General features: G+C 61.8%; 4 protein-coding genes and 2 long non-coding RNA genes across 13 annotated transcripts; 3 read left to right on the top strand and 3 right to left on the bottom strand.

The window, feature by feature from the left end:
• Nucleotides 1–148: 148 nt before the first annotated feature.
• E4F1 (E4F transcription factor 1) lies at nt 149–9,940 on the bottom strand. 4 transcript variants are annotated; one of them, XM_026484948.4, is made up of 14 exons: nt 9,713–9,940; nt 7,091–7,242; nt 5,958–6,063; nt 3,501–3,694; nt 3,294–3,414; nt 2,998–3,159; nt 2,736–2,905; nt 2,229–2,438; nt 1,849–1,957; nt 1,500–1,717; nt 1,088–1,286; nt 864–1,006; nt 732–794; nt 149–644 (listed from the first exon to the last, which is right to left on the bottom strand). In XM_026484948.4, the coding sequence occupies exons 1-14, from the start codon at nt 9,876–9,878 to the stop codon at nt 288–290; spliced, it is 2,370 nt and encodes a 789-aa protein (XP_026340733.1). In that variant the 5' UTR covers nt 9,879–9,940; the 3' UTR covers nt 149–287. The 4 variants fall into 4 exon arrangements, with proteins under 4 accessions (XP_026340733.1, XP_026340734.1, XP_026340736.1 ...); XM_026484949.4 differs by having other exon boundaries at nt 1,849–1,954; XM_026484951.4 differs by having other exon boundaries at nt 1,849–1,954; nt 3,007–3,159.
• On the top strand, nt 2,827–10,009 carry LOC113245132 (uncharacterized). Of its 2 annotated transcripts, none has more exons than XR_006408248.3 (3): nt 2,827–4,806; nt 5,144–5,255; nt 7,823–10,009. It is a non-coding gene; the product is annotated as an uncharacterized LOC113245132 (long non-coding RNA). The 2 variants fall into 2 exon arrangements; XR_008960271.1 differs by having other exon boundaries at nt 5,144–6,391.
• A 926-nt stretch (nt 10,010–10,935) lies between these two features.
• LOC113245145 (uncharacterized) lies at nt 10,936–14,474 on the bottom strand. The gene is made up of 3 exons (XR_003312613.4): nt 14,145–14,474; nt 13,605–13,781; nt 10,936–11,622 (listed from the first exon to the last, which is right to left on the bottom strand). It is a non-coding gene; the product is annotated as an uncharacterized LOC113245145 (long non-coding RNA).
• Nucleotides 14,475–14,958: 484 nt separating this feature from the next.
• PGP (phosphoglycolate phosphatase) lies at nt 14,959–17,816 on the top strand. The gene is made up of 2 exons (XM_026484994.3): nt 14,959–15,620; nt 15,729–17,816. The coding sequence occupies exons 1-2, from the start codon at nt 14,981–14,983 to the stop codon at nt 16,052–16,054; spliced, it is 966 nt and encodes a 321-aa protein (XP_026340779.1). The 5' UTR covers nt 14,959–14,980; the 3' UTR covers nt 16,055–17,816.
• A 496-nt stretch (nt 17,817–18,312) lies between these two features.
• Nucleotides 18,313–24,125, bottom strand: MLST8 (MTOR associated protein, LST8 homolog). Of its 4 annotated transcripts, none has more exons than XR_003312599.4 (10): nt 24,080–24,125; nt 23,385–23,552; nt 23,168–23,219; nt 22,924–23,086; nt 22,457–22,532; nt 22,222–22,374; nt 21,231–21,355; nt 20,966–21,129; nt 20,647–20,836; nt 18,313–18,537 (listed from the first exon to the last, which is right to left on the bottom strand). XR_003312599.4 is itself a non-coding variant. In XM_026484992.4 (9 exons), the coding sequence occupies exons 2-9, from the start codon at nt 23,511–23,513 to the stop codon at nt 20,718–20,720; spliced, it is 981 nt and encodes a 326-aa protein (XP_026340777.1). In that variant the 5' UTR covers nt 23,514–23,552; nt 24,080–24,125; the 3' UTR covers nt 18,313–20,717. The 4 variants fall into 4 exon arrangements, 2 of the variants coding, with proteins under 2 accessions (XP_026340777.1, XP_026340778.1); XR_007191312.2 differs by having other exon boundaries at nt 23,168–23,216; XM_026484992.4 differs by having other exon boundaries at nt 18,313–20,836.
• On the top strand, nt 18,764–20,254 carry BRICD5 (BRICHOS domain containing 5). Its single transcript, XM_026485071.2, has 6 exons — nt 18,764–18,814; nt 18,959–19,108; nt 19,329–19,484; nt 19,558–19,666; nt 19,920–20,066; nt 20,160–20,254. Exons 1-6 carry the CDS (start codon nt 18,764–18,766, stop codon nt 20,252–20,254), a joined length of 708 nt encoding a protein of 235 aa, XP_026340856.1.
• Nucleotides 24,126–26,329: the final 2,204 nt, after the last annotated feature.

Here is a 26,329-nt window from a genome sequence, read left to right as displayed (position 1 = left end):
TCCACATGCCAGAGACGCCCACGCACCGCCACAGTGCCGCCACCCCAGCCAGAGCCCTGGGCGGGGCGGCCAGGCGCATGAGTCTGCAGGGGGGCCGGGCAGGCGGGGGCCGCCTCAGGGGAACCTGCCAGGGCAGGGGCATCACAAGTGGCGGGTTTTCATGTTTTATTGTAAAGCAACAAAAAACTATTTACACTCCCACAACCCCTCTGAACACCTGAATTCTGTGTCCCCTCTTCCGTGGGTCCTCGCCCCAGCCCGGCCCCAAGAGCCTGCGGGCGGCCATGCTAGACGATGACCGTCTGCACCTCGAGCTGGCCCTCCGGTGAGGCGATGACCAGCTCGCCCGCGTGCTCCAGGATTTCAATGTCCTCTGAGGAAACCATGGTCACGGTGGCCTGCTCGGCGCCGTTTGCGCCTGCACGGGCCGTGAGGACAGTGCCCTCGCTGATGGCCGAGGCCAGCGTCATGGCCACCTGCTCCGTCAGGCTCTCCGGCGTAGCGATGGTGATGGTGTCCGCCGCACCCGCCTCTGGGCCCAGCCCCGCCTCCTGGTCCATAGTCACATTCTGCACGATGATCTGGTGCCCGGCGCTGGCCTGATGCACGATCTGCTGCACCACCTTCATAATGTGGCTATCCACCTGCGGGCGGCTTGTGGCTCAGCCAGCGGCTGTGGGGAGGGCGCCAGGCCACCACCCCGGCCCCGCCACCCTCCCCCCGCCCCTCACCTCCGTCTGGGTGCCCTCAATGATCTCTGCGGCTTCGTTCGTCTCCGCGTCGTCTGCGGTGGCCTGGATGGGGGTCAGAGGTCAGCCTGGCCCCTCGGAGGCCCGGCCCCACCCCAGCGGCCTCGCCCCCACCTCAATGATGTACTCCTGGGTGTCAGCCACGACGGACGAGAACTCCACCAGCACGGTGTGCGGGTCCTCCGCGAGCACCGTGGCAGCTGCCGTGGGACTCTCCTCGGACACCAGCAACTCCTCCACCTCCAGCAGGCAGCCCCCTGGGGGCGGGGCGCGGGGGCTCCGTCAGCGCGGCTGACTTCCCGGTCTCCCCCCAACCCCCGCTGCCCCGTGGCCCTGACCTTTGGTGCGCAGGTGCCGGTTCAGCGTGCCATGCTCCGCGAAGCCACGGCCGCACCTGTAACACTTGAAGGGCTTCTCGCCCGTGTGGTGCCGCACGTGCCTCACCAGGGAACCCTTCTCCCGGAAGCCTCGGCTGCAGAACGGGCACACGTGCGGCTTCTCCTCCAGGTGTGTCCGGAAGTGCACCTGCTGGGCATTCTGTGGGGCCCCACCATCAGCACCCACCTGGCCTCGGCCACAGCTCAGCCCACGACTCTCCCGTCCCACCGCAGGCCAGGGAAAGGGCCCAGGGGCCGTGTGGTCGGGGGAGGGGGGTGCTGGGAGGCAGGGAACAGGGCATGGATCTGGCCCGGGGCAGGGGAGCCCGCGGATCGGGGGTCAGGAGCCAGGGTCCAGGGCCTGAGGGCCCACCTTGGTCTTGTAGCACTTGCCACACTCAGGACACGGGTAGGGCCGCTCGTCGGAGTGGACGCGCCGGTGGCCGCGGACGTGGGCGATGGTCTTGTAGAGCTTCCCGCAGTCTCCACAGCGGAAACGGCGCTCATGCACGTGCACCTCCTGGTGCTTCTTGAGCAGGTAGGCCTTGGGGAAAGCCTTGCCACACTGCACGCACGTGAACGGCCTTGGCCCTGGGGCCGCCGGTGAGGTCAGGCCGGGTCCACCCCTTGAGGGCCCCCTGCCTGCTGCCCGCCCAGGGACCAACCTAGCCGCCCACCGCACACCCAAGGCCCATCCTGGCCGTCTGCTGCCCGGCACCCACCTGCATGGCCCCTTTTGTGGGCCTCCAGGATGGCCGCCGTCGGGAAGGTCTCACTGCACTGAGGGCACGGGTGGGTCCTGGGCGCAGTGGAGGCCCCGCTGGCCACCTGCTGGGGGGGGGGGGGCAAAGCACATTTCCAGCACCCACTGTAGGCTGGGCACCAGCAGTACCAAGGAGAACAGACCCACGGCACCCCACCCCCCCGCAAGCTCCATCATGATACCATGAGCACCGGGAAGGCAGTAAACACGGAACAAAGTCCCTGCAGAAGGGGACTCGATTTTTCCAATCAGGGAGGACAGCTGCCAGGCCGGGGTGGTGACCTTGTAGCCGAGGTCCAGCCCCCCTCGAAGGAGCACACCGGCATCGCAGGCACCTACTGTCTCCACGGGCTCCACCTCCAGCAGGGGCAGCTCTGAGGGACCATCTCCCAGGGTCTGCGGACTGGGTGCGGCGGGAGGGGCTGGCTCCAGGGCCCCCTCCTCTTCGGTGACGCGCTCAAGGACAATGCCGGAGTTCTGCATGGCCTGGTGCAGCAGGTTCTCACGGCCACCCTCGCTGGGACAGGGAAGCTCCTCGGGGCCCGGGGGCTGTGGGCAGGCAGAGGGAGGGAAGCTGGCCAGGTGGCCTGGGCATGGTACCCACTTGGACCCACTGCACGGGGCAGACCCCACATGGCCCAGGGAGCACCACGCATACCCAGAGGAATGCTTCGGGGAGCCCCACGGCCCTCTCTCCCTGCCCTCACTCTCCCCCTCGCCCCCAGCTCCCCATCCCTCGGCCCTTGCTGCCCTCCGGCGGGCCTCCCCTGCAGCCAGACTGAGAACCGGGAAGGCAGGCCAGGTCCGTCCCGCTCCCGTGGCACCGCTCCCTGGGCTGGCCCGCACCTCTGGAGTCAGGGTTTTCATGCCCAGGGGAAGCTCCTGCATTTGGACGTGGACTTCGTGGATGACAGTGCCCTTGGCGTCTGTCACCAGATGAATCACGGGTGAGGTCTCCATAGGTTCGCTCGTCACTGATGAAGATGGGACCGTCCCTACCGTGGAAGTGCCAGACCCTTTAAGGCAGAACCGAGAGAATCCTTGAAGAAACCTGCCCAGCCAGGGTGGCCCCCAGGCCGCAGCCAGGACCAGGCCAGGGAGCCCCTACCTCGCTGACCTGCGGGCGCGTCCTCTTTGCCTACAACCACGTCCTTGCTCATGCTGAAGCGGATTTTTTCTGTGCACGGGGTGAGAGACTTGAGGTGCCGGGTCAGCGCACCCGACTCCCGGAAACTCTTCCCGCACTTGGCGCACTTATAGGGGCGCTCGTCTGTGGAGGGAACGGAGTCAGCCTCAGGCAGGGCTAGCGGCCTGGGGACACAGCCTCACGGCCCGCCAGAGGCCGGGGCACCACCAGAGCCACTGGCAACATGCCGTGCGGCCCCCAGCCCCCGCCTGGCTCACCGGTGTGCCGCCGGTGGTGCCGGATGAGCGAACCCTTGGTCCGGAAGGAGGCCCCACACAGCTTGCACTCGTGGTCCTTGCGGCTGCTGTGGGTGACCATGTGGGCCTTGAGGATGCTGCCCTGGGGGGAGGGGACAAGTGGGGCTCAGGCGCCTGCCGGGGCAGGAGGAGGAGGAGGCCCGACCCGCACGCAGCCCCGGGGCTCACCGTCTTGAAGGTCTTGTGGCACAGCACGCACACGTAGCGGCCGTCCTCATTCACCAGCAGCTTGACCTGAGCCTGCTCGCCCTCCCCGCTGACCGCAGGCCCCTGACAGCTGGGGCTACCTGGGGCTTCTGCCATCTCGCCGTCCCCCGGCTCTGCTTCAGCAGCCACAATGACCTCTTTGATGTGTCCGCCGCCTGAGGAGAGGCGGGTCAGCCTGACCTTCGGGACCCTGCGCCACCTCCGATCCCTAACGGGGAGCACTGCTGGGGGGCAGGGAGGGGGCCGCAGGGCTGTCCCGACCACCCTCCAGCCCGTGCCTGGCACCTGCTCCACGAGTGGGAGGCATCCCCTCTGACTGCAGAGCTGCCCGGGGAAGCTCCAAAACCCCACAATGTTTCCAGTGGGGAGACCCATCCTGAGCACTGGTGCCCCTCCTAAGGCCAGGAGCACACGACTAGACGTGGGCAGGGGTTCTGCCACCTCTAGGGACAAGTGAGTGCCAGCCCGGAGACGGGTGTGGGCTGTCTGCTCTGCTCACAGCACTGGCTCCCCCTGACAGGTAAGGCGGCTGCCTCCGGGGACCGGCAGGGAGGCTGGGGACGCGTCTGGGAGCATCAGTGCTCCCGAGACACCCGGGACCGCCTGAGGAAGGGGGCCGGGCTTTAGCACCTCTCACGGGTGATGAAGAGATCTGACAACGTGCAAAGCTAAGCCGTAAACACACTGCACAATTTCTGCTCCTAAAAATGACATGCGGGGAACAGTTGTAAAGCCACTCTTAGGAACCATCTCAATCACACAGTGTTTTGACAAGCCATTCTCCCAAACAGAGGGGAAGCACCGTGACTCAGAAATAATTAAGGGCCTCTCTCGCCGGTGCCCTGGCGGCTGTGCTTGATGCTCTATGGTCCCTCCACCCCAGAAGCAAACTTCCAAAAGGACAGGGACTTCTGCGAGGACTTGAGGTGGAGTGTGGTATGACGGACGGTGGACGGAGGGCTCAAGGAAGGAGGAACATGGCTGCCCTGAGCCCAGAGAGGACACGCAAGTTTGTTTGCCTGGAGAGGCAGGACGGCCTGGTACAGGTTCCCCTGCACAGCCCCCTGAGGCCCCTGGCCCGGCAAGGACTGAGATGCCCCCAGTCCTGGCATGCCAGCAAACTGGCAGTTGAGGACGCTAGCCAACCTGCACCAAAGAGCAGCTGACACCAAGGGGACGGACACTTGGGGCACCCAAGGGGACAAGAGAGCCAGGAGGTGCCCAGAGAGGAGCCCCCGGAGCTCATGGCGGAGCTGCCGAGCAGCAGGTATGAGCCGGCTGGAGGCTGGCGTGCTGGGAAGGGGCCTGGCTGGCTGGGGGTCTGGGACCCGTGGATGCCGCCCTAGCCCAGGGAACTTGTTTTCCCATGGGACACCACTCACCCCAGAAACCAAACACCATGCCAGGGCCGGAGTGCGGCCCCACCTCCTGCATGACAACATGCCTGTCCCACAGCGGCACAGGTGAACGTCCCCATCCACAGGAATGTCAGCACGGAGATGGGGACAGGTGTCCTGCCACCTCCGTGAGGCGGGACCTTGGCAGAAAGGCCTGTTCTGACATTCCCCTCCCTGACGTCTCCTCCATCTCTCTTCCTGCCCCAGCTGCTCCCCAGGGCTTCGCAAGGCCAAGTTCTACCTGCTGCCCAAACCCGCATCCTGTCAGGCCGCCCACTCACGCACCTGCCAAGACTCCTCCTACCCGACAGACGGCCAGGTAACGACCGTGGCCTTCCCAACGTGGCAGCAGGCCGCGCCCAGCCTCCTTCCTGGGTACACACACCCCACACCTGGCTGCCCTCTGAAGCTTCCCCCTTCCCAATCCAGACCTGTCAACAACCCCTCTCCTACATCTGAAGAGCACTTTAACTTAAAAAGAGCCATCAAAGAGGCTGACTTGCTCTGTACGCTCATAAAAGCCTGGTGAGAATCAGGGCAGGAGTTGCCACCCCCACGTGGGAGGGGACAGCCAAGGTCAGACAGCAGGTTAGCACAGAGCCGGAGCAGCACGTGCATCCCCTGCGTACCCCAACCTGACCCATCAGAGCTGACCCTGGGGTAGGGAGCAGCAACCAGGGGTGGGTGGCTGAGAAATAGGGAAGATTCCAGAAGGACCAGGGAGAAAAGTTTGGAGAAGCCGCAGGAGGAAACAACCAGCTCGTGAGTAAGCACAAAGTGAGGACTCTGAATGCAGCCCGTGAGCTTCCCCTTCCTGGCAGGCCAGGGCCTGGTGCCCGGTGCTCAGCCCCTAGGGCCTCAGCCCTCCTCAGCCAGGCCTTGCTCTCAGGACAGCAGAGAGACACGGGCAGCGAGGGTCCCTAGCCTTCGGTGCTGACCACAAACAGCTGATAGGTCAGCGACAGCTGTGCTGAGAGCCACACGTGGACAGCCACAGTGGGACCAGATCGCGCTGGCTTACCGACGATGTCAGGTGCATGGCTGATGTCTGCCGTTAAAGCGGCTGCCTCCACCACGATGTGGGCCACAGTGATGGGCTCCTCCGGGCCTGCCACCGCTGGCACCACCTACCGAGGGGGAAGAGGGGACAGAGAGGACTCATCTGCGGGGCTCTGGAGCTCCCTTGGCTTGGAGAGGACGGGCTTGGGTTTATGTCCATGCAGGAAGGCTGCGGTGGGGCCTCTCATCTCCCCCAACATCTCTCCTGCCCCTGCTCTGAGCCTGACTCCTGCCTGGTCCCTCCATCTCAGGCCTAAGGGGTCACCCCATCACTCAAAAACCTCTGGCCACCGTGGGCTGACTGCAGAGCACCGAGCGTCATTGTGGGGGGCTCCAGGAGGAAGTGGCCAGCGGCTCTGGCCCGAAGCTCAGCTCAGCAGGCTGTGCAGGGATGAGGTCAGCACCTACACCCACAAGCCCCAGCCAGGGTATCAAGGGAAAGAGCCCAGCCATGTGGGACCAGGGGGTCTTCCTGGAGGAAAGGGCACCACTGGGAGGGGCAGGAAAGGGCACAGGGTCAGAGTGAGACTGCTGTGAGCCTTATGACCTCTGGACCACTCCTGTGATGACCTGAGGCAGCTGACATCTCTCAGAGCCTCCTTTCCCACCTCCATACGAGGAGGATGACAAGAATGCCACCCTGCGAGGGTGCTGTGGACCCCTCATGAGAACGTGTGTGTAGCCCAAGCATGCACGCAACACCACAAAGTCGGCCATTTTTATGACAAGGTGGCAGGACGCCCAGAGCTACCCTTTGTTTGTGGGATACTGAGGAACTGTGTGTACAGGGCAGGAGACAAGCCCTGAGCCAGGACAGGCCCTGAGGTTCCAAGAAAGGCGAGACCTTAACTGCGCAGGCTCCGGCCTGAGGCTGCTGAGAAGGCTGGGCCACCCTGGCGCACTGCTGAGCTCTTGGGGGCCGGGCCCAGACCCTCCCTCATCCATGACCAGGCGCCGGCCCTCTGCCCAAGCCCTGAGCCGCAGGGCACCAGCTGCACCCACCCCCCTCCCAGCTGTCAGAGGAGCCCGGGGGTCGGGGTGGAGAGCGCACACATGCACGGGTATGTGCAGGGCGGGGGGCGGGGGAGAGCTCACCTCCTGGCCCAGCAGTGCACCGGCAGCAGGGGCTGCAGGGAGGGCCTCCTGAGGGGCCCTCTGGCACACCTTCTGGAGCTTGTGTTGAACAAAGTCTTCCAAGGCAGTGAACTCCGCCTGGCAGCGGCCACATCTGTGCACATCGTCCTCATCTGCAATGAGCCTGTGGTCGGTGCGGCTCGGGAGGGCCTCCAGCGCTGGGTGCCACTGGAAGCAGCCGCACCTTCCCCAGCCCTCTCAGAAGGGCTGAGAAAACTCTTGGAGGCCCAGGGTGCCAGCCCCCATCCTCTGGGGATCTGCAGAAGCGGGGTCCACCCCAGGGAGAGCAGCATCCAGCAGGTGGTGGCCCCAACTGTACAGTTAGGCTGCGGAGAGCCACAGAGGCTGTTGTGGCCAAAACCCCCACTTTAGAGGTGAGGGGACAGAGGCCCTGGGAGCAGCCAAGAGGTGGAGGGATTCACCCACACCAGTTTGGGGACAGTGGAGGACCAGGGATTAAGATTGTTGGGCTATCCGTGTGCCCTTCGGCACCTCAGTGGCCATGTCTGGGTCCATTTGCTCATCCATAAAATGGGCCAACCCAGTGCGTGTATGGTGCAGTGGGGATCAGTGGGCTAATGCCCACAGGGCTCTGGCTGAGAGGCCAGCCCTAGGCAAACACAGAAGAGGCAGGATGCCCTGACCCATAACCCTCTTTCCTCACTGACTTGCTGCTTCGTTGGTTCTGAACAGGCAGGAGCTCCCTGTTCTCCTGAAGACACTCGGGATGGAACTTCGCAGAGGGGCTCCACACCCCAGGAACATCACACCCGAGCCCCTCACCATCTAGGCTGAGCAGCCAGTGCCTACCCCAGGTCCTACAGGAGAGACTTCCCACTCACTGAGTCCCTACTGGGTGCCAGGCACCTCACTGGGGATGTCACCGAATCCAGCCAGCACCCTGGGGAAACAGAGATGACCATTCTCCTTGCAGAAAAATGACTTGCGATTCAAAGGCACCCAGCTGGTGAGTGTTAGGACCAGAACCTGAACCTGAGGGTCTACTCCAGATGGCCTGCCATTTGCACAAAGGGATGGGGGGATGTCCCTTGTGCTTCCGTAAAAGTCTGCCAGTTCCTACCACTTCAAATGCAGTACCACATCAAGGTCAAACCAGCCCTGGCACATAGAAGGAGTCTTCTGAATTAGTGAGCAAACAAAAGCCTAAACCACAGCCATGACTGGCCCACAGAAGACCACAGTCCCCTCCAGATGGCTCACAGTCACAAGCCAAGCACTGAGGTGCCCACCACCCTCTTAACCTTCCCATCTAGCTGGCCAAGTCTGACTCAGTGCTGCCGATGAAGGGGCACCCACCACAGAAAGGGACACGCCTCACCCACACAACACTGACAGGGCTGGGGGCAAGCCCAGCACGGCACAGCAACCTCCAAAGAGATCCCTCTACAGGTTGGCACTGCCCCTAATGGTCCTACCCTTCCCCAGCTGGAATAAGAAGGAGCAAGAAGAAAAAAAAATGTACTGAGAATATGAGCTCTGTGGAGACGGGGACCACCACCCCAATATCACCAGCCAGTCCCCTCCTCTCAGGCCAACCTGGAGAGCTGAGGATAGAGACCCTCCTTCTGTCTGAAAAGCTATCCGTGCACCTGTGAGCTAGCCCTGGGCGAGCCAGCCCTGGGTGTGCCTGCGGCACTGCTCTCAGCGGGTCACCACGTGCTCTATCTTCCTTGTCACCACAGTCCTGGGAAGCAGCAGAGCCCAGAAGTTAGGGGACCTGGCTGAGGAGTCACACAGTCCAGTCCTTGCTACTTACTACCTGGGTGACCTGGTCACTTTGATATCCTTGAACCTCAGTTTCCCTCACCCACAAAATGGGAATAATAACAACAGTAAGAGCCTCCAGGGTTGGTTTTAGGATGAAAATGCGATGCGGGGTAAGTGCTTAACACATTAGCAGCAGCAGCAGCAGCAGCATCCCCATCTTGCAAGGGGAAAGGCAGGCTCACCTGCCCAGGATCAACTAGCCAGAAAGCGGCAGGTCTGGGATGGAGCTTGCAGGCTGGCTGCAGAGCACCGGCTCTCCACCACTGGGCTCTGCTGCCTCCCCAAGGGCCAGCCCGGAGCCCGGAGCCTCGGAGCCTGGAGCCTGGAGCCCCGGAGCCCCGCCCCCCTGCAGCCTCCAGCCCCACCCCAGCCAGGGCTCTAGAGGCCCGTCAGGTGCAGTGGGAGGGGGCCCAGAGGAGAGCAGGGCCGTGCCCAGAAAGGCGAAGATGGGCTGGACCGCGGGTCTGAGGGGCAAGGCCGGCCGTGGAGGCGATGGCAGAGGTCTACACGGGCAGCCCCCAGAGGCTTGGCCACCTGTGAGTATCCGTGAGTGGGCACCGAGGCCCGCTGGGTGATGGGCGCCCCGCAGGAGAGGCCCGAGGGTCTGAGGAACCCGGGGGCTCGTGGAGGGCTATGCAGGGCCCCCTTGGGGATCCGGGAGGTCCGCAAGGAACAGGCGTCTGGGACGGTCTGTCGCGTCCACAGCTCGGGCCATCGGGGCCTCCTCCAGCCAGGACTGAGCCGTCCCCACCCCGGCCGCGCCCGACCCCGTCAGGCCCCGTCAGGCCCTGTTACCTTCCTCGCTAAAGGGCGCCGGGAGGCCTAGGAAGCCGCCAGGGGCCAAGGCCGCCGCCGCCCTCGCCGCCGCCGCGACCCCGCCCTCGCCCGCCTCCCGCCCGGCTTCGGCCCGGACTTCTGCCGTATGCGCGGCCGTCACCCGCACTGCCATCGCGCCCTCCATGTCGCAACGCGCCGCAGGAAGATGGCGGATTTACGACCGTGTCGTCATAACAACGGGCCGCGCTGAGGAGAGCGAGAGAGAACGACGAGAGGAGGAAGACGGGGCGGGGCCGGACGGGTTTGACTGACAGGCGGCGGGGCGGAGTCTGAGAGGAGGGGCCTGGAACTGCAGAGGCGGGGCCAGACTCCAGGAGAGAGGGCACGGGGAGGGGCTGCTCGGGGGCGTGGTCACGGTGGAGCGCACTGACAGGCGGACGGGCGGGGTCAGAGGCGGGCCCTCGGGGCGGGGCTCGGGGCGTCAGGGTCTTGACCCTGCGGGAGGAGCCGAGGGCTGGGTTCCCCGAGCGGCTTCAGGTCTGAGAGCGGCAGGGGAGGCAGGCGGGCGGCCCGCCTGACGCTACCCCGGCTCCGACAAGTAGCGTGGTGCTCACCGCCGGGGCTCCACCGCGTCGGGTCAGAACCTCCCTTGCTGGTTGCCGGGTCCCAAGGAAGAGCCCGAAATGGGGCTGGCTCTCGGGTAGCTTCACTAATCCTTTTACACTAATGCGTATCTTTTACATTGTAATGAATACACGCAAGATTTACCACTAGCGACATTTAGCGCATTCACAGTGTGGTGGGACCATCACCACCATCTAGTTCCGGAACCTTGTCGTCCTTCCAAAAGGAAACCTGTCCCCTTAGCACTCACCCCCGTTCTCCCCTACTCCCAGCCTCTGGCAACCGCTTTCTGTCTGTATGGATCTTTCTCATACATGTGGGCTTTCGCCTGGCTTGTTTTGCTTAGCATAACGCTTTCCAGATTGATCCATATTGTAGCCTGTGACCAAACTTCATTTCTGTTTATAGCTGAATAATATTCCATTATCTGGATAGACCACAATTTATTCATCCATCGTGTTTGGGTTGTTCCCACCTTTTCTATTGTGAATAATGCTGCCATGAACACATGCAGACAAATTCCTTTTGTTCTTTCTAAGACAGTAGTTTAGTTAGCTCTTTGACACTAAGCACTGTACAGGATTTTTTCATTTAAGATATCAATGATCCCCATTTTTAAAAAAAGATTTTATTTATTTATTTGAGAGGGAGAGACAGTGAGAGAGGGAACACAAGCAGGGGGAATGGGAGAGGGGAGCCTGACGAGGGGCTCAATCCCAGGATCCTGGGATCATGACTTGAGCCGAAGGCAGACACCCAACGACTGAGCCACCCAGGCTCCCCAATCATCCCCATTTTAAAGAGGAAGAAACTGAGGCACAGAATTGATAGTATGCTTGCCTGAGGGCAGACTGGAGACTCAGAGTCTGTCCAGAGCCACGGGCTGGAAACCCACAGGGTGTTCTCTCCCAGCTCAGTTTTATCTTCTGTGACCCAGCCCAGTGCTGGATGCCAGAGACTCAGATAAATCAGAACTGGTCTCCTCCAGGAAGGCTAATCTCCAGGGAAGACCAGGCAGAGTGCACAACTCTGCCCTGGGAAGGACACCGAGCAGAGACTGTCTCTATGCCGGGGCTGCCCAGCTGGGGCCCCGAGGACCCTTGGCCTGGCAGGAGCAGGGATGTGTGAAGCACAGGTCTGATCACTGGAGGTCGGGCTGGGGTAATGATGAGGCTGCTTTCTGCAGGAGGCTTGCTCACCGTTGCAGGAGTTTAAGCAGATGGAGTGACTGTTTCAAAAGGCTCCCTCTGACTACTGTGCACAGAAAGGACCACGGAAGCAGGGAGATCCCAGATGGATGGTCTCTGAGAGAGACAAACAGGAGGAAGAACAGGTATGGGACATGTGGAGGGGGCTCTGGGAAGGAGGGACCAGGACGACCCTCACTTAAGGCTGTGCTGAGGAGTAATGCGGAAGCCAGTGTCAGAGAGGTAGAGGAAGCCCCTGGGAGAATGGAGTAGGGAAGGGTGTCAAAGGCAGAGAGGACAGTCTGAGTGTGGGTGAAAATGAGGAGGAGGAGCTGGCCCAGGGGAAACAGAGAGCCTGCCCTGCTGTGTGCTCCAGAGCCATGTCAGGGGCAGGCCAAGGCTCCTGCCTCGTGGCTCCCTGGGAGTCAGAAAAGGGCATCCTAATCCAGTGGGTTCCAGGTCCTGCCTCAGCCAGAACCCAGGCAGGCCAGTGGACAGGCCTGAGGTCCCTGAAAGGCAGAGAGGCCAGAGGAAGACGGGAAAACCAGAGTCCCCCTTCCCCCAGATGGCCTCCTCCTGTCCCACCCAGCCCTCAGCGTGGGCTTCAGCTGCAGGCTGTTTGACATTCAATGCTGCCTCAACGTGCCATGGCCAGAGCCGTGGAAACTCCATCACCCTTTAGGAGGACTGCTCAGTCTCTGTTCTTTGGAGGTACTTTAATTTATTTAACCAATCCCATATTGAAGAATATTTAGATTGCTTCCAATTTTTTTTTTTTTTTTTTGCCACTTGAATCCTTTTTCAATGACTCCCATTTTTACTTGGCTCATTAGAAGCAAAACCATCTGTGAAAACACAGATTCAATTGCTACTTGCATTTTCTAATACAATTTAAATCCTTGCAAGGCTATTAAAATTAAATAGTGTCTGTCCTTGTGCCACTCCATCTATGCCCCATTCAGCTTGCAGGCAGGGCTTCCTCACTTGGGGGAACGCCGGCGCCAACCATTCACAGGTATACACTGAGCATCTACTGTGTGTCGGGAACACATCATAATCGTGAGGTGCTCCTCTCCCATCCAGACACAGGGCACCTCACACAGGTAAGCCCCTACCCCTGCCTCCACTAAATGTACCAAGTGCACCATCCCTTCCAGGGCTGGCAGGACCTTGTCTATAACCACCTCTTCTCTTGATATGGACCATTCCACCCTTTCCACAGTGCCAGCACAATCCCTACAACTCACAGGGGATGTTAAGGTAAACAGGTGTGGCAGAGCTCCACTTTGGAGTCCCCTGAGTTTAATCCCAACTCTGCATTGTCCAGCTAGTGACTCTGTGGCTCAGTCTCCTCATCCATGAGTGGGGACACTAACAGTCCCTGCCTCTTAGGGCTGTCCTGTCGTTCCGACAAAGTAATGCAGGTAAGGAGTGGTGCTCAGTGCCTAGATGCTTACCGAGTGCCCAGTAAACCCAAGCAACTGGGCAGGTATTGTACAAGCTGGCCCGTGGCTGGCCAGTGTACCATATACACTGGATGCTTGTGCGTGGTTAAAAAAGGGTTTGTGATCTTCTGTCAAATCCCATTCATGCCAGAGTCAGCTGCACCACCAAAACTAACTGGGAAGACACAGGGAGGAAGGGTCCCCTTGTGGGTACATCAGGCAGGAACATTCTGCATGCCCCGCCCTTGTAGGCAGGCCATGGCCCGTCCAACGTCCTCCAGGAGTTCCTGGGGCCAGCAGAGACCAACAGAAACAAGCCGTGTGTAAATAAGCAGGGCCCTAAAGGAACTAAGTTCACTGGCTTTACCTCATGGGCTTGGGGGCAGGGTGGTGGGTTCGAGCAGACTTTACGGAGACCTGGGGCCCAAGAGCAGAGCAGGGGTTTGACAGCCTAGGAGCTGGGAGGCTGGGTCGCCTGGCACAGGGCAGGCTTTCAGGAAACGGGGCCCTTCAGAGCCAGGCACCTGGCCCTACTGAACATCGTAACAGCTAAGCATACCTGTGAACCCGCGACTCCCCTCATAAGTATACTTCGTCCAAGAGAAACGCGTGTCTACGTCCACAAACCACAACATTCATACAAGTATTACTTACAATGCTCCCGAACGGGAAACAACACAATGTCCCTCAACTGGAAAACAGACACACAGAGGTGTATTCTTAAACCAGCCCACAGGACAATCAAGACACGCGCGCAGAAGGTTGGATTTCACAGACGCCATGTTGATCCACAGAAGCCAGACCCGTGGTTAGATCCGTCGGCGAGGCCATCTGGAACAGGCAGAGGAAGCTGTGACTCACTCCTTGGGGACGGGAGTCAGAGAAGTGGCGGGGGGAGGGGATCGGCGCCTGGAGAGGGACTGTGAGGGAACTTTCTGGAGCCATGAAAACATTCTCTAGCTTGAGCTGGGTTGTGTTTACACAGCCGTGTGGGTATGTAAAAATTCCATCAGGCTGCACGCTTCAGATTCATGCACCTGACTGCTACGCCTCAGTAAAAGTTAACCGTGATACCTAATAATAACGACGGCGATGAGCGCTGGGTTCTGGGCAGTGTCTCCTTAGACCCTAATCCCACCGCCTGTAATTACTCGCTCACATGACCACTAAGGCAAGCCCACCGCCTGTAATTACCTGTTCACGTGACCGCTAAGGCGCTTCCCACTGCCTTATTATTACTTGTTCACGTGACCGCTAAGGCGATCCCACCGCCTTACAATTACTTGCTCACGTGACCGCTAAGGCAGCCCCACCGCCTGGTCATTACTAAGGCCCAGGGAGAGGGTTTCTGCAAAAGGCTGAGAACGGGAACGCGAGCCTGGCCGGGAAGGAGCCCCGGGCTGTCACCCAGCACCGGCCTTCCTCAGCCACGCGCTGGCGCCGTGTCCGCAGCGTGCCCCGGGCGGAGGGCACGGCCCGGCGCCGCCCAGGCAAAGGTACGGACGTGACTCCGGCCCCCGGGCCACAGCGGCTCCCCGCCCCGCCTCCACGTCCTGCCGCGCTCCTCGCCGCGGAGAAGCCAGCCAATCCGCAGCCGGCCCGGCCAGGGGTCACTCCATAGAGGGCCTCCGTCACCTAAGCTGACCACGCGCCACCAATGGGCGAGCCGCCCTGAGGCCGCCAATGAGCAGCAGCCTTAGGTCCTGCGCCGGCTCTGGGCTCCTCCGCAGCGTTTCCGCAGTGAACGCTACACTCCGAATGCCGGTTGGCTCCCTGCCAGCCAATCACCGTGGCACCCCAGATCCGGCAGCCAATGGCCGCCCGCCTCCCCGCGCCGGGCTGCGACGGTTGGCGCTGAGCTCCCGCAGCCCGCGGGAGGCGGGGGCGGATTGGCGCAGGCGGCGTCCAATGGGCGGCGCGCGCGAGGAGCGGGGCCAATGAGCGCGCCGGGGGCGGCGCGGGCGCGGCGGCGGGCGGCTGCAAGGAGCGGCCGGTGGCGGCGGCGGCGGCGGCCGGTGGCGGCGGCGGCCATGGCGGCGGCGGAGGCCGGCGGTGACGACGCCCGCTGCGTGCGGCTGAGCGCCGAGCGGGCCCAGGCGCTGCTGGCCGACGTGGACACGCTGCTGTTCGACTGCGACGGCGTGCTGTGGCGCGGCGAGACGGCCGTGCCCGGCGCGCCCGAGGCCCTGTCGGCGCTGCGGGCCCGCGGCAAGCGCCTCGGCTTCATCACCAACAACAGCAGCAAGACCCGCGAGGCCTACGCCGAGAAGCTGCGGCGCCTGGGCTTCGGCGGCCCGGCGGGGCCCGGCGCCGGCCTCGAGGTCTTCGGCACGGCCTACTGCACTGCGCTCTACCTGCGCCAGCGTCTGGCGGGCGCGCCGGCCCCCAAAGCCTACGTGCTGGGCAGCGAAGCCCTGGCCACCGAGCTGGAGGCCGTGGGCGTCGCCTGCGTGGGCGTGGGGCCCGAGCCGCTGCTGGGCGACAGCCCCGGCGCCTGGCTGGACGCGCCGCTCGACCCCGACGTGCGCGCCGTCGTGGTGGGCTTCGACCCGCACTTCAGCTACATGAAGCTCACCAAGGCGGTGCGCTACCTGCAGCAGCCCGGCTGCCTGCTCGTGGGCACCAACATGGACAACCGGCTCCCGCTCGAGAACGGCCGCTTCATCGCGGGTCCGTGAGGCCCGGGGGGCGCGGGGGTGGGGGCGGGCCGCGGGCCCTTCCTGTCCTCTGACCCCGGGTGCTCTCCTCCCCTCCCTCCCCTACCTCTCCGCCCCGCAGGTACCGGCTGTCTGGTCCGAGCCGTGGAGATGGCCGCCCAGCGCCAAGCCGATATCATAGGGAAGCCCAGCCGCTTCATCTTCGACTGCGTGTCCCAGGAGTACGGCATCAACCCGGAGCGCACCGTCATGGTGGGAGACCGCCTGGACACGGACATCCTCCTGGGCGTCACCTGTGGCCTGAAGACTATCCTGACCCTCACCGGCGTTTCCACTCTAGGGGATGTGAAGAGTAATCAGGAAAGTGACTGCATGTCTAAGAAGAAAATGGTCCCTGACTTCTATGTTGACAGCATAGCTGACCTTTTGCCTGCCCTTCAAGGTTAAAGATTTAGTGTCTTTAATCTCCAGAATAAAACGAATTGAAAACCACTTACCCAAATTAATAGGTGGGGCTTAAGCATCCGCTCAGCTAGGTGGCTTCAAAGAGTATCCTTGGAGTTAAGTAAAGGCACTAGTTGTTAACCTTGTAAGTAAACATTTCGGGGCGATATTGTTTACAGATGCTTCTATTTGAAGATGCACTTTTAAACCTGGAGGGCATTGTGGGGGTCCTGGGCACTGGGTGCCATTGACAAGGACAGGCTTAGCATCTGTCCAGGATTCAGGTAACCTCAGGGTGGTTACCCAGCCTGCTGATGGGACCAAGGCAGGTCTAGGGATGTTAGATGTTTTACTAAAGATTGCATTCAGGGATCGGCCCCCCCTTACAGGGCAAAGGGGAGGACGGTCTGATTATTTTGACTGTTGTGAGAAACTTGTACAAACAGCCCCAGGGCCCGTTGATGTGGTCCTCTGCAGGTGAGCCCGCTGCAACGTCCCAGCCCCTCACCTGCAGGGTGGGAGTGGAGGACAGTGCTGCTCCCTGTCCTTGGGGTGCAGCGTGCTGACCTCACCACTACCAGCCCACACTTCCTTCAAAACCACTCTGATGTCACAATCAAGTGTCTGCTCCGTTTCAGATACCCAGGGCTGCCACACCTCATATGTGGTCACGGAGTTCTGTAAACGCAGTCCAGCTAAGCCTCAGCTTTCTCAAATGTGCATTTAAATCCAGCTGATTGGACCGAGCATGTTGTTAGCTGAGCGGCCGAGAGGGTGTGGATGCATTTGCTGAACTCTGGGCAGCTGTGCAGAGAGCTCAGAGTAGCGTTGGTACCAAAAATTATTTTTTTAAACTTTTGAACAACTTTTGTCAAATGGTGGAATTGAATCTTAAGTGTGTTAATTAATAGCTGTGCTCTGTCTCGTAGGGAAAATCCCACTGAAGAAGTCTGCGTGCCCCGCAGCCAGCAGCACGGCTAAAGGCATGTGCTGGCCAAGGAATGCCTGTTGCCCTGGGCACCCTCTGGGTGGGGGAGGAAAGAGGTGTCCCCAAGAACAGGAAATACTTTTACAAAACATCCAGTCTCTTCCTGTTTTCCTCCCATACCCTTAGTTGGGGTGGGGGGTTAGGTGCCAATGGTCCTTGAGGCCACTTCCCTTGGCTCTGGAGTTCCTTGTCGGAGACCAGCAGGAAAACTGGCAGGTTCCACCTGCTAGCCAAGGGTTCTTGGCAGAGGGCCCCCGGCCTTTTTTGCCTGTTCCCTAAGTCGCTGACCTGGTAAGCAGGCTGTCCAGCCATACTTGTAGGGTAGGGCCTGGGAAGCTGTTCCTTTTGGCAGACTCCTTCCCAGCGCCTCACTCTGTATCCAGTGGCAAATCCACAAGCTTCTCTCCTAGCTCCAGGGTGACTCCTTCCCTCATTCTCGAAGTTCTCATAGCAATAAACGGTGTCCCGAACCCGCAGCTCTTCCCAGACCTGGGGTGTCTGGGGTTTGGACTCTGCTGTGGGGCAACGCGAGGGCAGCCATCGCCTGTGAGGTTGGTGGTGCTGACGTTGGCTCTGCGAGGTCGGCTCAAGGTGGGTCTGGATATTGAGCAGGCCTGTCAGGGCGTTGTCACCCACACCAGGAGCACGCAGCAGGTGCGGCAAGCAGCAACACCTCTCCTGCCGGGCAGCAACCCGAGAGCCCACGTGCACCCCATCTCTGCCCCCCGTTGCACTGTGTGAATCCAAATACATATTAAAGTCTCAAACCTGCGCTGACTCTGGCGTCCTTTGCCCTTGTTTTGACAGCAGCCTTTGCACAGATGCTATAGCTGCCTAGCGTGGGGAGGGGGTGCTGAGAAGGATGCGTTCTGGGATTCGTTCCAGGGCTGGGATGCTGACCACCATGATGCCACCGCATCCCGGGCCCATTAGACAGAGGGCTGGGTTCAGAGGAAAGCAAGAACAGGAAAGGGCCACACGGTGAAGGGGGTGAGGAGCACGCACACCCTGCCCCAAGCTGCCAGTGCCAGGGGGAGCCTGGACTCGAAATCCGCAGCGTCTGGAAGCAGAGGAAGCCATCCTGGGCAGGGCAGGGATGGGCTGACCTAACCTTCCCGGGCTGTGTGGAGGTTCCAGTTGGCCGACAGGAAGCTGCCCTGTTCTCAGTCTTCCGTGCTGCTTACCACCCATCAGCTGTCCCGTCTGAGGGGCTGGGAAGTGGCTGGGGGGACAGGGGACAGAAGGACAGAGGCAGCATGGACTCCCATACCAGTCATTTGTGAAACACATTTATTAGTGGGCTGCCGCGGGCTGAGCCCTGGGAATCCAGAAGTAACTTGAGACACTGGAACAGCCTCTTTAGGAAAATTAAGTCTGTCCCCAAACAGACTATAAAATTGTCCTGCCCGGGCCTGGTCTCCCTCCGTGCCAATCCGTGGGACTCGATTTCCTTGGTAGCCGTGCTCTTCCACTCTCTTGGGCCCCCACGCTCTCCGGTCTGCACAGGGGAGAGCCAGGCACAGTGACAAGCACCCCCCACCCTAAGCAGGGGGGGCTGTCCTGGCTCCGACCCTGATATCAGGTGGCTGGGCTGGTGGGGAGCAGCGGGGTCAGGAGAGGAGGGGGCCGGGACGGTTGTTTGGCTCATCGAGGGTGTACTAAGGTTTCCCTAGCTGACTCCAAGGGGCGGCAGACAATCCGCGCATTGTCACCAGGGCTGCGGCATGGAGCAGAGGCACTGCTGTGAGGAGAGCCCTGGGCCTGGGCCTGTCGAGGTGAGTGCCTCCAACCACCCAACACCCTCTCCTAGCACAGAGACCCAGGGCATGCCCCGTGCAGGGGACAGGAGGGCCGTGCCCACCTCGCACACCTCAGCCCCTGCCTTCCTGAGCCAGCCTGCTTCCCGGTCTCTGCTCTAGGCCCCACAAGCTGCAGTTTGCCCCCAGGGGAAGGCCAAGCCCTGCCCTGGGGGCTGGAGAGCCCCTGGCCTGCTGCTGCTGCTGCTGGCACTGGCCGCTGCTGGGGCCGTGGCTGGAGGGCTTCTTGGCTTCACTCACAGTTCCCCCAAGGTGAGCTCCTCCTGGGGACCTGGCCAGGGGCAGACAGTGGGAAGGGGAAGGAAAGGCCAGCACCTCTCAGCCCACCAGTGGAGCCAGGGCTCAGAGCAGTGGCTGGAGGACCAGAGGGGTGGGGGGGTCAAAAACTCTGCAGCGGAACCCGGCAGGGGTGGGCAAGGATGTCCGGGGCTGCCCCACGCTGCCCAGCTGAGCCCTGGCTCCCCGATCTCAGCCTCTGCTGCAGATGCTTCGTCTGACCCTCCCAAGCCCTGGGGCACCCTGGTCCAACCAAACTGTCCAGGTGGATGTGGCCCGGAACGTGGCAACCATCCGGGTGACCTCGGCTCAGAGCAACCACAGCTGGGCAGTGCTGTTTGACGGGCAGAGCGTGAGTGGGCTGGGGGTGTGGTCAGCACCAGTGGATGTTCGGGTGGCCCTGCCTCACCTGCCTGCCTCCCCAGGGCTGCGTCTGCTACCGCCCCTTGGAACACCCGGCCTGCTTCCTCCGCCCGATGGAGCCCCGAGATCGCGAGACCCTACAGCTGCTGGTGAACATGGCCAGGGTAAGCAGCCCCATGCGGCCAGGCTCCCTGGGCCAGGGGACAGACAAAGGGTCCTGTGTATGGCTCAGTCCTGCGGCGGGCTGGAGCTCTGGTTTCAAGGAACAGAAGGCCTGTCTTCCCTCGGCCGGGGCCGCTGGCAAGAGCGGAGGGCGGTGCTGGCATCAGGCCAGCAGTCCAGGACGCACAGGCCCCGCCCCAACCCGGTCGCGTGCCAGTGCCCCTGTACCGTGGCCCACCAGTGCCTTCTCTGCAGGGCCTAGGGTCCCCCGGCCCCAGCCAGGCCACCCACTATGCCCAGGAGCTGCTGGCAGTGCTGGGGAGCCGTGAGGTGGACCCTGCCCAGGTGGGGGATTCCGTGCAGCGCCTCTGCACGAAGACGCCCGTGTACTGGGCCCGCCGAGCAGAGGGTAAGTGGGGCGGTGCTGTGAGGCCCGGACTCCTGTAGAACGGTCTGGGGAGATGGGCAGGAGCCCTCAGGTTCATGGACGCCCCTCCCCCAGGGCCCCGGAGGCAGCGGCTGATCTACCTCTGTGTTGACATCTGCTTCCCCAGCAACGTCTGCGTGTCGGTCTGCTTTTATTACCTCCCAGACTAAGTTCAAAGCCTGGCCAGTCCCCCAGGCCAGCCCCGTCACCAGTCACGGAGGGTGGCTGCTGGCGGGAGCTAATAAACCCTCCAGCTGGCCATGACTGCGTTCTCTGTGGCCTCAGGACGCAAACTGGGTGAGGGGCAGGGGAGAGCACTGGCTTAGGGTTGGGCACCAGCCTGGGACCCCTAGGCCCTATGGATCTGGAATTTCTAAAGCAAGTGAAGGCTGGCTCAGGTAGGCTTCTGAGCCTCGTCACATCCACATAAGCAACTGGGAGCTGAGAAAACCCCAGGAAATACTGGCCTGGCCAGTCTACGTGGGCCGAGGGGGCCAGGGTAGGTCAGTCAGGTCCAGCTGGCTAGGCTGATAGAGGCTAGCCCATGGAGGTTCGCTCTGACCTGGGCAGCTGAGCAGACCTAGGCCGGAGATGCTCCCTGGACAGCCGCCTGCGATCCCAGGGGTGCACGGGCTAGCCCAGCACGCTGTCGTTGAAGGCCAAGCAGACGACGGCTTTCTGGTGGCCGCCGTACTCTCTCTTGATCTCTCCGGTCTCCACGCACCAGAGCCGGGCCAGGTTGTCAGAGGAAGCTGCATGGAAGGGCGGGGGCAGCAGCTCAGGGCGCAGGCGCAGGCCGGCCCGCCAGAGGCCGGCTCCCAGGCAGCAGGTGTGCAGGCGGGCGCGGGAGGCGGGGCGGCCGGGGTGGGAGGGGGGCTCACCGGTGACGATGTACTGAGAGTCCCCTGAGAAGGCACAGCCCCACATCCAGCCGCGGGACGACTCTCCTGGGTTGCTGCTCTTGATGCTGAGCTCTGTCATCAGGGAGAAGTTGGACGTCCTCCAGATCTTGCACGTCTGGTCGGCCGAGCAGGTGGCGAGAAGCCTAGGGTGGGCGTGAGTGTGATGGGGGTGTCGTCAGCAGCCACTCCCACCCTGCACCCCTTTGCCATGCGAGGGCTCTGGGCCCCCAGGCCCCGTACGCACGTGGAGTCAGGACTGAAGCGGCACTGCAAGGCGTAGCGGGTGTGCGCTGGGATCTTGGTCTTGGGGATGAGCTGTGTCACCTCGTCACCAATGCCCCCTGTCAGATTCCAGACGTAGCAATTCCCCTGCGATTGGAGGGGAGTCAGGGGACACCTGGAGCCTTCAGTCTGACACAGGGGGAAGGAGGCTCTGGCGGCCAGACCCGGATCCAGGGGCTGCCGTCCCACACGGGGCTGCACACAGGGATCTGGGGGCTGGGGACGTGTGGCAGGAACAGTGGGTCTAGGCTGCAGGGAGCACTGCACAGACTGAGAGCAGGAGGCCATGCTTGGCCTTCACGGAGAAAGCTGCTGGCCGGTGGGAGTGTGAAGAACAAGACAGGAGCAGGGCTTGTCAGAGGGAACAGCAGGAGGGCAGTGTGGGGACACCACGGGACCAGCGAGTCCTTGAGATGTAAGGGATGCTGGCGGCCGGACGGGATATCGCGACCACACTGCAGCTTCCCCAGGCCACGTCCCGAGGCCACGGCGAGGAGCCAGGGCGCCTCGGGGTTTGTGCAGGGAATGATGGCGTCGGGCTGTCGCCGCTGAAGGCTGTGCTGGCGGCTGAGGGAGAGTGGTGTGGGGGCAGAGGGTGTCAGTGAGGAGGGAGGGTGGCCACGGGGAGGCTACAGCCGTGGTGCAGGGAGAGGAGGCAAACTTGGGCCAGGAGGAGCCGAGGAGGAGAGGGAAGTAGACAGACTTGAGAAGTTCTGGAGGTGGGAGTGATGCCCGCTGGCTGAGCTAGGCAGTAGTGAGAGTGGGCGTCAGGAACGACACCCCGCTTTCTGGCTTTGCTGGCTGGAGCTGGAGCCCAGGAGGAAGAAGCAGGCCTGGGGGGGGGGGGTTAGTCTGAGGAGCGTCTGGGGAACCAGCCGCATGCAGGCAATCAGGAAGATCAGGGGCCAGGTGCTGAGCGGGCCTCCCACGCCGCACGCACACCCAGCACTCACCGTGCTGTTGACGGCAGCCATGTAGCTGGCGTCGGGGTCAATGTGGGCAGACGTGATGGAGACCTCAGGCTCGGGTATCAGCTGCTCGTTGTGGTCAGTTTTCAAGTCCCAGATGTGGATGGCGCCGCTCTGGTCACCCACAATGAGCTCTGCCTGGGGTGCAGGGGAGGTGAGGGAGGGCACGTTCCCTGCCCTCCAAACGCCCACAGGGCCCGGCCCTGTGAGTACCCCTCACCTGGTTGGGATGCAGGCACACGCAGTTAATGGGTGCGTTCACCTGGAAGATGCGCTGACACTGCAGGTTCCGGGACCTTTGGGGCAGCCACAGACGCTCTACTGGAGGCTGTTCGCGCCCCACCAGACGCTCTTTCCCCCGCCATTTATGCTTGTTCCTCTGATAGCCGCAGCCTTACGACAGACACCAGCGAGGTTCGGCCCCCTCCAAGGGCAGCCCCTCGCGCCAGTGGGACTCACTCCGATGCAAGTCAGAGCTCCCTGCGGTATCAGGCTGAGGCTGGGCTCCTCTTTGTGTGGCTTCACCCCCGCCCTATCCTGCTTCCGTCACTGCCCTCGATGAATCACCCACACAGAAGACTCCGTCTTAGCCTCTGCTTGGAGGGCCCTGGCCTGAGACAGTCTCCTGGCCCGGCCGCCCACCCCCACACACCCGGCAACAGGCCCCGCCTGCCCGGTGCCCCACACCTGAGGTCCCAGATGCGGGCCGTGCAGTCCTCCCCACCCGTGTACATCCAGCGGCCATCCTCGTGGAAGCCCACGGACGCGATGTTCTTGTTGACCCCGTCGTAGCTGATGATTGGGTTGGGGTTGTTGGAGCTGAGATCATACATACGAATGTGCTGGTAACCTAGGGACACAGGCTAAACTGAAGGGCGCTGTGCCCAGGTGGGCCCAGCAGAGGTCGGGGTTGGGGTGAGGGTAGAGGTACCTGCGGCAGCGATCATGCTGCGGTCAGGCGTGATCTCCAGGGCGTTCACCTGCTAGGTCTGTTAAGGAGAGTGATGAACAGAGCCCTCAAGGCCCCCACCGTCTGCTTGGGCTGCTGCATCCTTTCCACCCCAGGCACCCCTTCCTTTGCCCAGGCTGCTACCCCCACCAGGCATCCTTCCCAGTACCGCCCTCCCCTCCTCCCCAGTGGAGGATACAGAGTCCTGATGCTGCACCGTGCGGGTGCAGATGCCACTGTGGGCCTGCCAGAACCGCACCGTGTGGTCGTAGCCTGCAGTGGCCAAGATCACCGGGTCACTGCCCACTGTGCCGGGGGACGTGTTCATGGTGCAGAAGAAGGCTCGGGCCTGCACAGGACCCCGCTTCTGAAAGGGAGGGGTCAAAGGTCAGAGCATTTGCAGAAGAGAGGGGTGTGCGGTATCTAGGGAATACCCCCTAGGTCCACTCGGTGCTGAGAGATACATTATCATTCCCGTTTTACAGAGGTGGAAACTGAGGCGTAGAGGTTCAGGGGACGGATGACAACCTACGGACAGCTCTGACCTCCAAGGCCCGTGCTCCGTTCCCCGCCCCACGGACGCGGCCGGGAAGCCACCCCACCCGCCGCCGGCAGGGGGCAGGCACGCCCGGGGCGCCGCTCTGCCGCAGGGGCGGGCTGCGCATGCGCAGGGCGGCGGACCTGCCGGAGAGGAGAGAGGGCTGCAGCGGCTGCGCATGCGTAGCAGGCCGGCAGCTAAGCCTAATGGCAGGGGGCGCTCTCTGGCCGGACCCTCGGGCTCCCCGGTGCTCCGCCGACAGCCCTGGCTCCGTCCCGTTGTGCCAGCTTCCCCCAGGCGCGCTCTCCCGGCCACCCAGCGGCCGCTTTCTGGCCCTCGTCCCGCGCCCCCCGTACCTTACATGCGGCTCTGCACTCCGCCGCTGCCCAGGATGGCGAGCGGAGCCAGAGCGAATCGATAGATGCCGCGGCCGAGCGTAGAGTTATCGATGGGCCCTTAAGGCGACACCACGGGACTTACGCGGGGGTGGTGTGACGAGACCAAAGTTCTGGGGCGGGAGGAGCCAGTAGAGGGCTCCGCGATGCCTGGACGCCGCCTTCTCCCCACTCGGGCACCGCACCCTGCAGACGGCTACCCGTTTTCCAGGCTTGGTCCCACCCCTCCCCTCCATCCCCTACTCCCCACCCCTGGCTAGGATGCCCAAGTCAATTGGAGGACTCCCGCCCAGTTAACATTTGAATTTCAGGTAAGCAACGGTAATTAAAAATGTTTTGGTATAAGTATGTCCCAAGTATCACCTGAGATGTACTTATCCTAAAAAGTTCCTCCTTGCCTGCGGGGAATTCACATGTAACTGGGCGTTCTGTGGTTTTATTTTCTAGACGTGGCAGTGCTAGTCTGGGCCCTTTCAGTCCTGTTCAGCCCTGGCCTGACCCGCTTGTCTGCCCACTCAGCCTCAGCGACCCCTCCAAAACTGGGTCCCTCGTGCCTCCTGTGCCATTCAGCGGTCCCACACTCCAGGCCCCACGGCCTCAGCTCTCCCGCGGTTTCTTCCCACCACACGTCCCACGCAGCTACACACACCCTGCCTTGCCTTCCTCTGGCTCCTGGACCAAGGCCGCAAACCCCCACCCTGCCCACAGGCCCTGGGTCCCAGGAACCTTCCTTCCTGCCCCTTCCCGCTCCTCCCTCCTTCCTTCCCCTCAGCCCAGCGAGCAGGCACTCTGCGGGGTTCTCACCACCTCTCTGACTCCTGTGTCCTCACTTCTCACTCACTCCTCAACCCCCTGTCATCTTTTGCCCCCAGCTCTCCAGAAAAAATATCACAAGGTCACTGGTGGCCTCACACTGACGAACCACACTGACGAACCTTCCACGTCTTGACGCGTCTGCACGGTGGTGGACACTGCTGCTCCTGAAAGCTCCCCTTGCCGCTTCCTGCCTGTCTTCCTCTGCCTTCGCCTAGAGGCTTGTCCCCTGCAGACTTCTGGTCTCGGCATGCCACACCCTGAGCGTCTTGCCCACTCTCTCTCCAGGACTTCCAGTGCCACCCCTGTCCGGGGTCCTTCCACCCTGTCTCCAGCTCAGATCCACCTCCCTGATAGACATCGTCCCTTGAAGTCCCCACAGACAGCTCCACTTCCCGTGGCCAAGACAGTTCATTATGGACCTCCCGCAAACGGTGTCCCCTTCTGTGTGCTCCCCTTGCGTGTTTCAGCTCGGCGTGATCCAGGGGCGTCCATCACCTCCCCTGCCTTCCTACCCCCACCCTTGCCCCATCCAGGCTGTCCTTCACATGGCACAGTGGTCTTTTTAAAATCTAGAAGCCTTCCTGAGTCCTCTGTCCCCTTCCAGACCCCTGGCCACCGCCACCCTTTGCGGCTTTGTCCTCAGCTCCAGAGGCCACGTGCTCCATCCTGCCAGAGTGGACAGCAGCCCTGGGATTCGGCCAACGCCACACACTCCCTTCCGAGCCGTCGCCCCTGCCCCGCTGAGGATGCGCCCCGATACCTCTTTACACGCTGGACTCGGGGTTGTCAGCACCTTTGTAGCATTTTCAGGGCTGACTCTGTGGGAAGTTTTATGCTGGTGTTTTGTTTCAATCGAGGTAAAATTCACACACTATGAAATCAACCGTTTTTTAAGGTTTTATTTATTTATTTATTTTAAAAGATTTTGTTTATTTATTTGACAGCACAACCTGGGGCTCGATCCCAGGACCCTGGGATCATGACCTGAACCAGAGGCGGACGCTTCACCGACTGAGCCAGCCAGGCGCCCCTTATTTATTGTTTTAACTGATCTGTACACTCAATGTGGGGCTTGACCTCACGCCCCTGAGATCAAGAGTCACATGCTCTCCCAACCGATCCAGCCAGGCACCCCTGAAATCCACCATTTTTAAAGTGAACGATTCCGTGGCGCTGAATACATTCACAGTGCTGTGCAGTCAGCACTTCTGTCGAGTTCTGGAACACGTTCGTCACCCCAGAAGGAAACCTCTGTGCAGCCTCTCCCCACTACCTCTCCCCCCTCACCCGCCCTGCCCCTGGCAAACACCGTCTGCTCTCTGTCTCTATGGATGTGCCGATTCTGGACATTGCATATAAATGGAATCCTCCAGTACACGGCCTTCGTCCCTGGTT

Source organism: Ursus arctos, unplaced genomic scaffold (assembly GCF_023065955.2).
Source record: "Ursus arctos isolate Adak ecotype North America unplaced genomic scaffold, UrsArc2.0 scaffold_2, whole genome shotgun sequence".
Taxonomy (NCBI): Eukaryota; Metazoa; Chordata; class Mammalia; order Carnivora; family Ursidae; genus Ursus; species Ursus arctos.
This window is presented reverse-complemented; position numbering and strand designations above follow the sequence as displayed.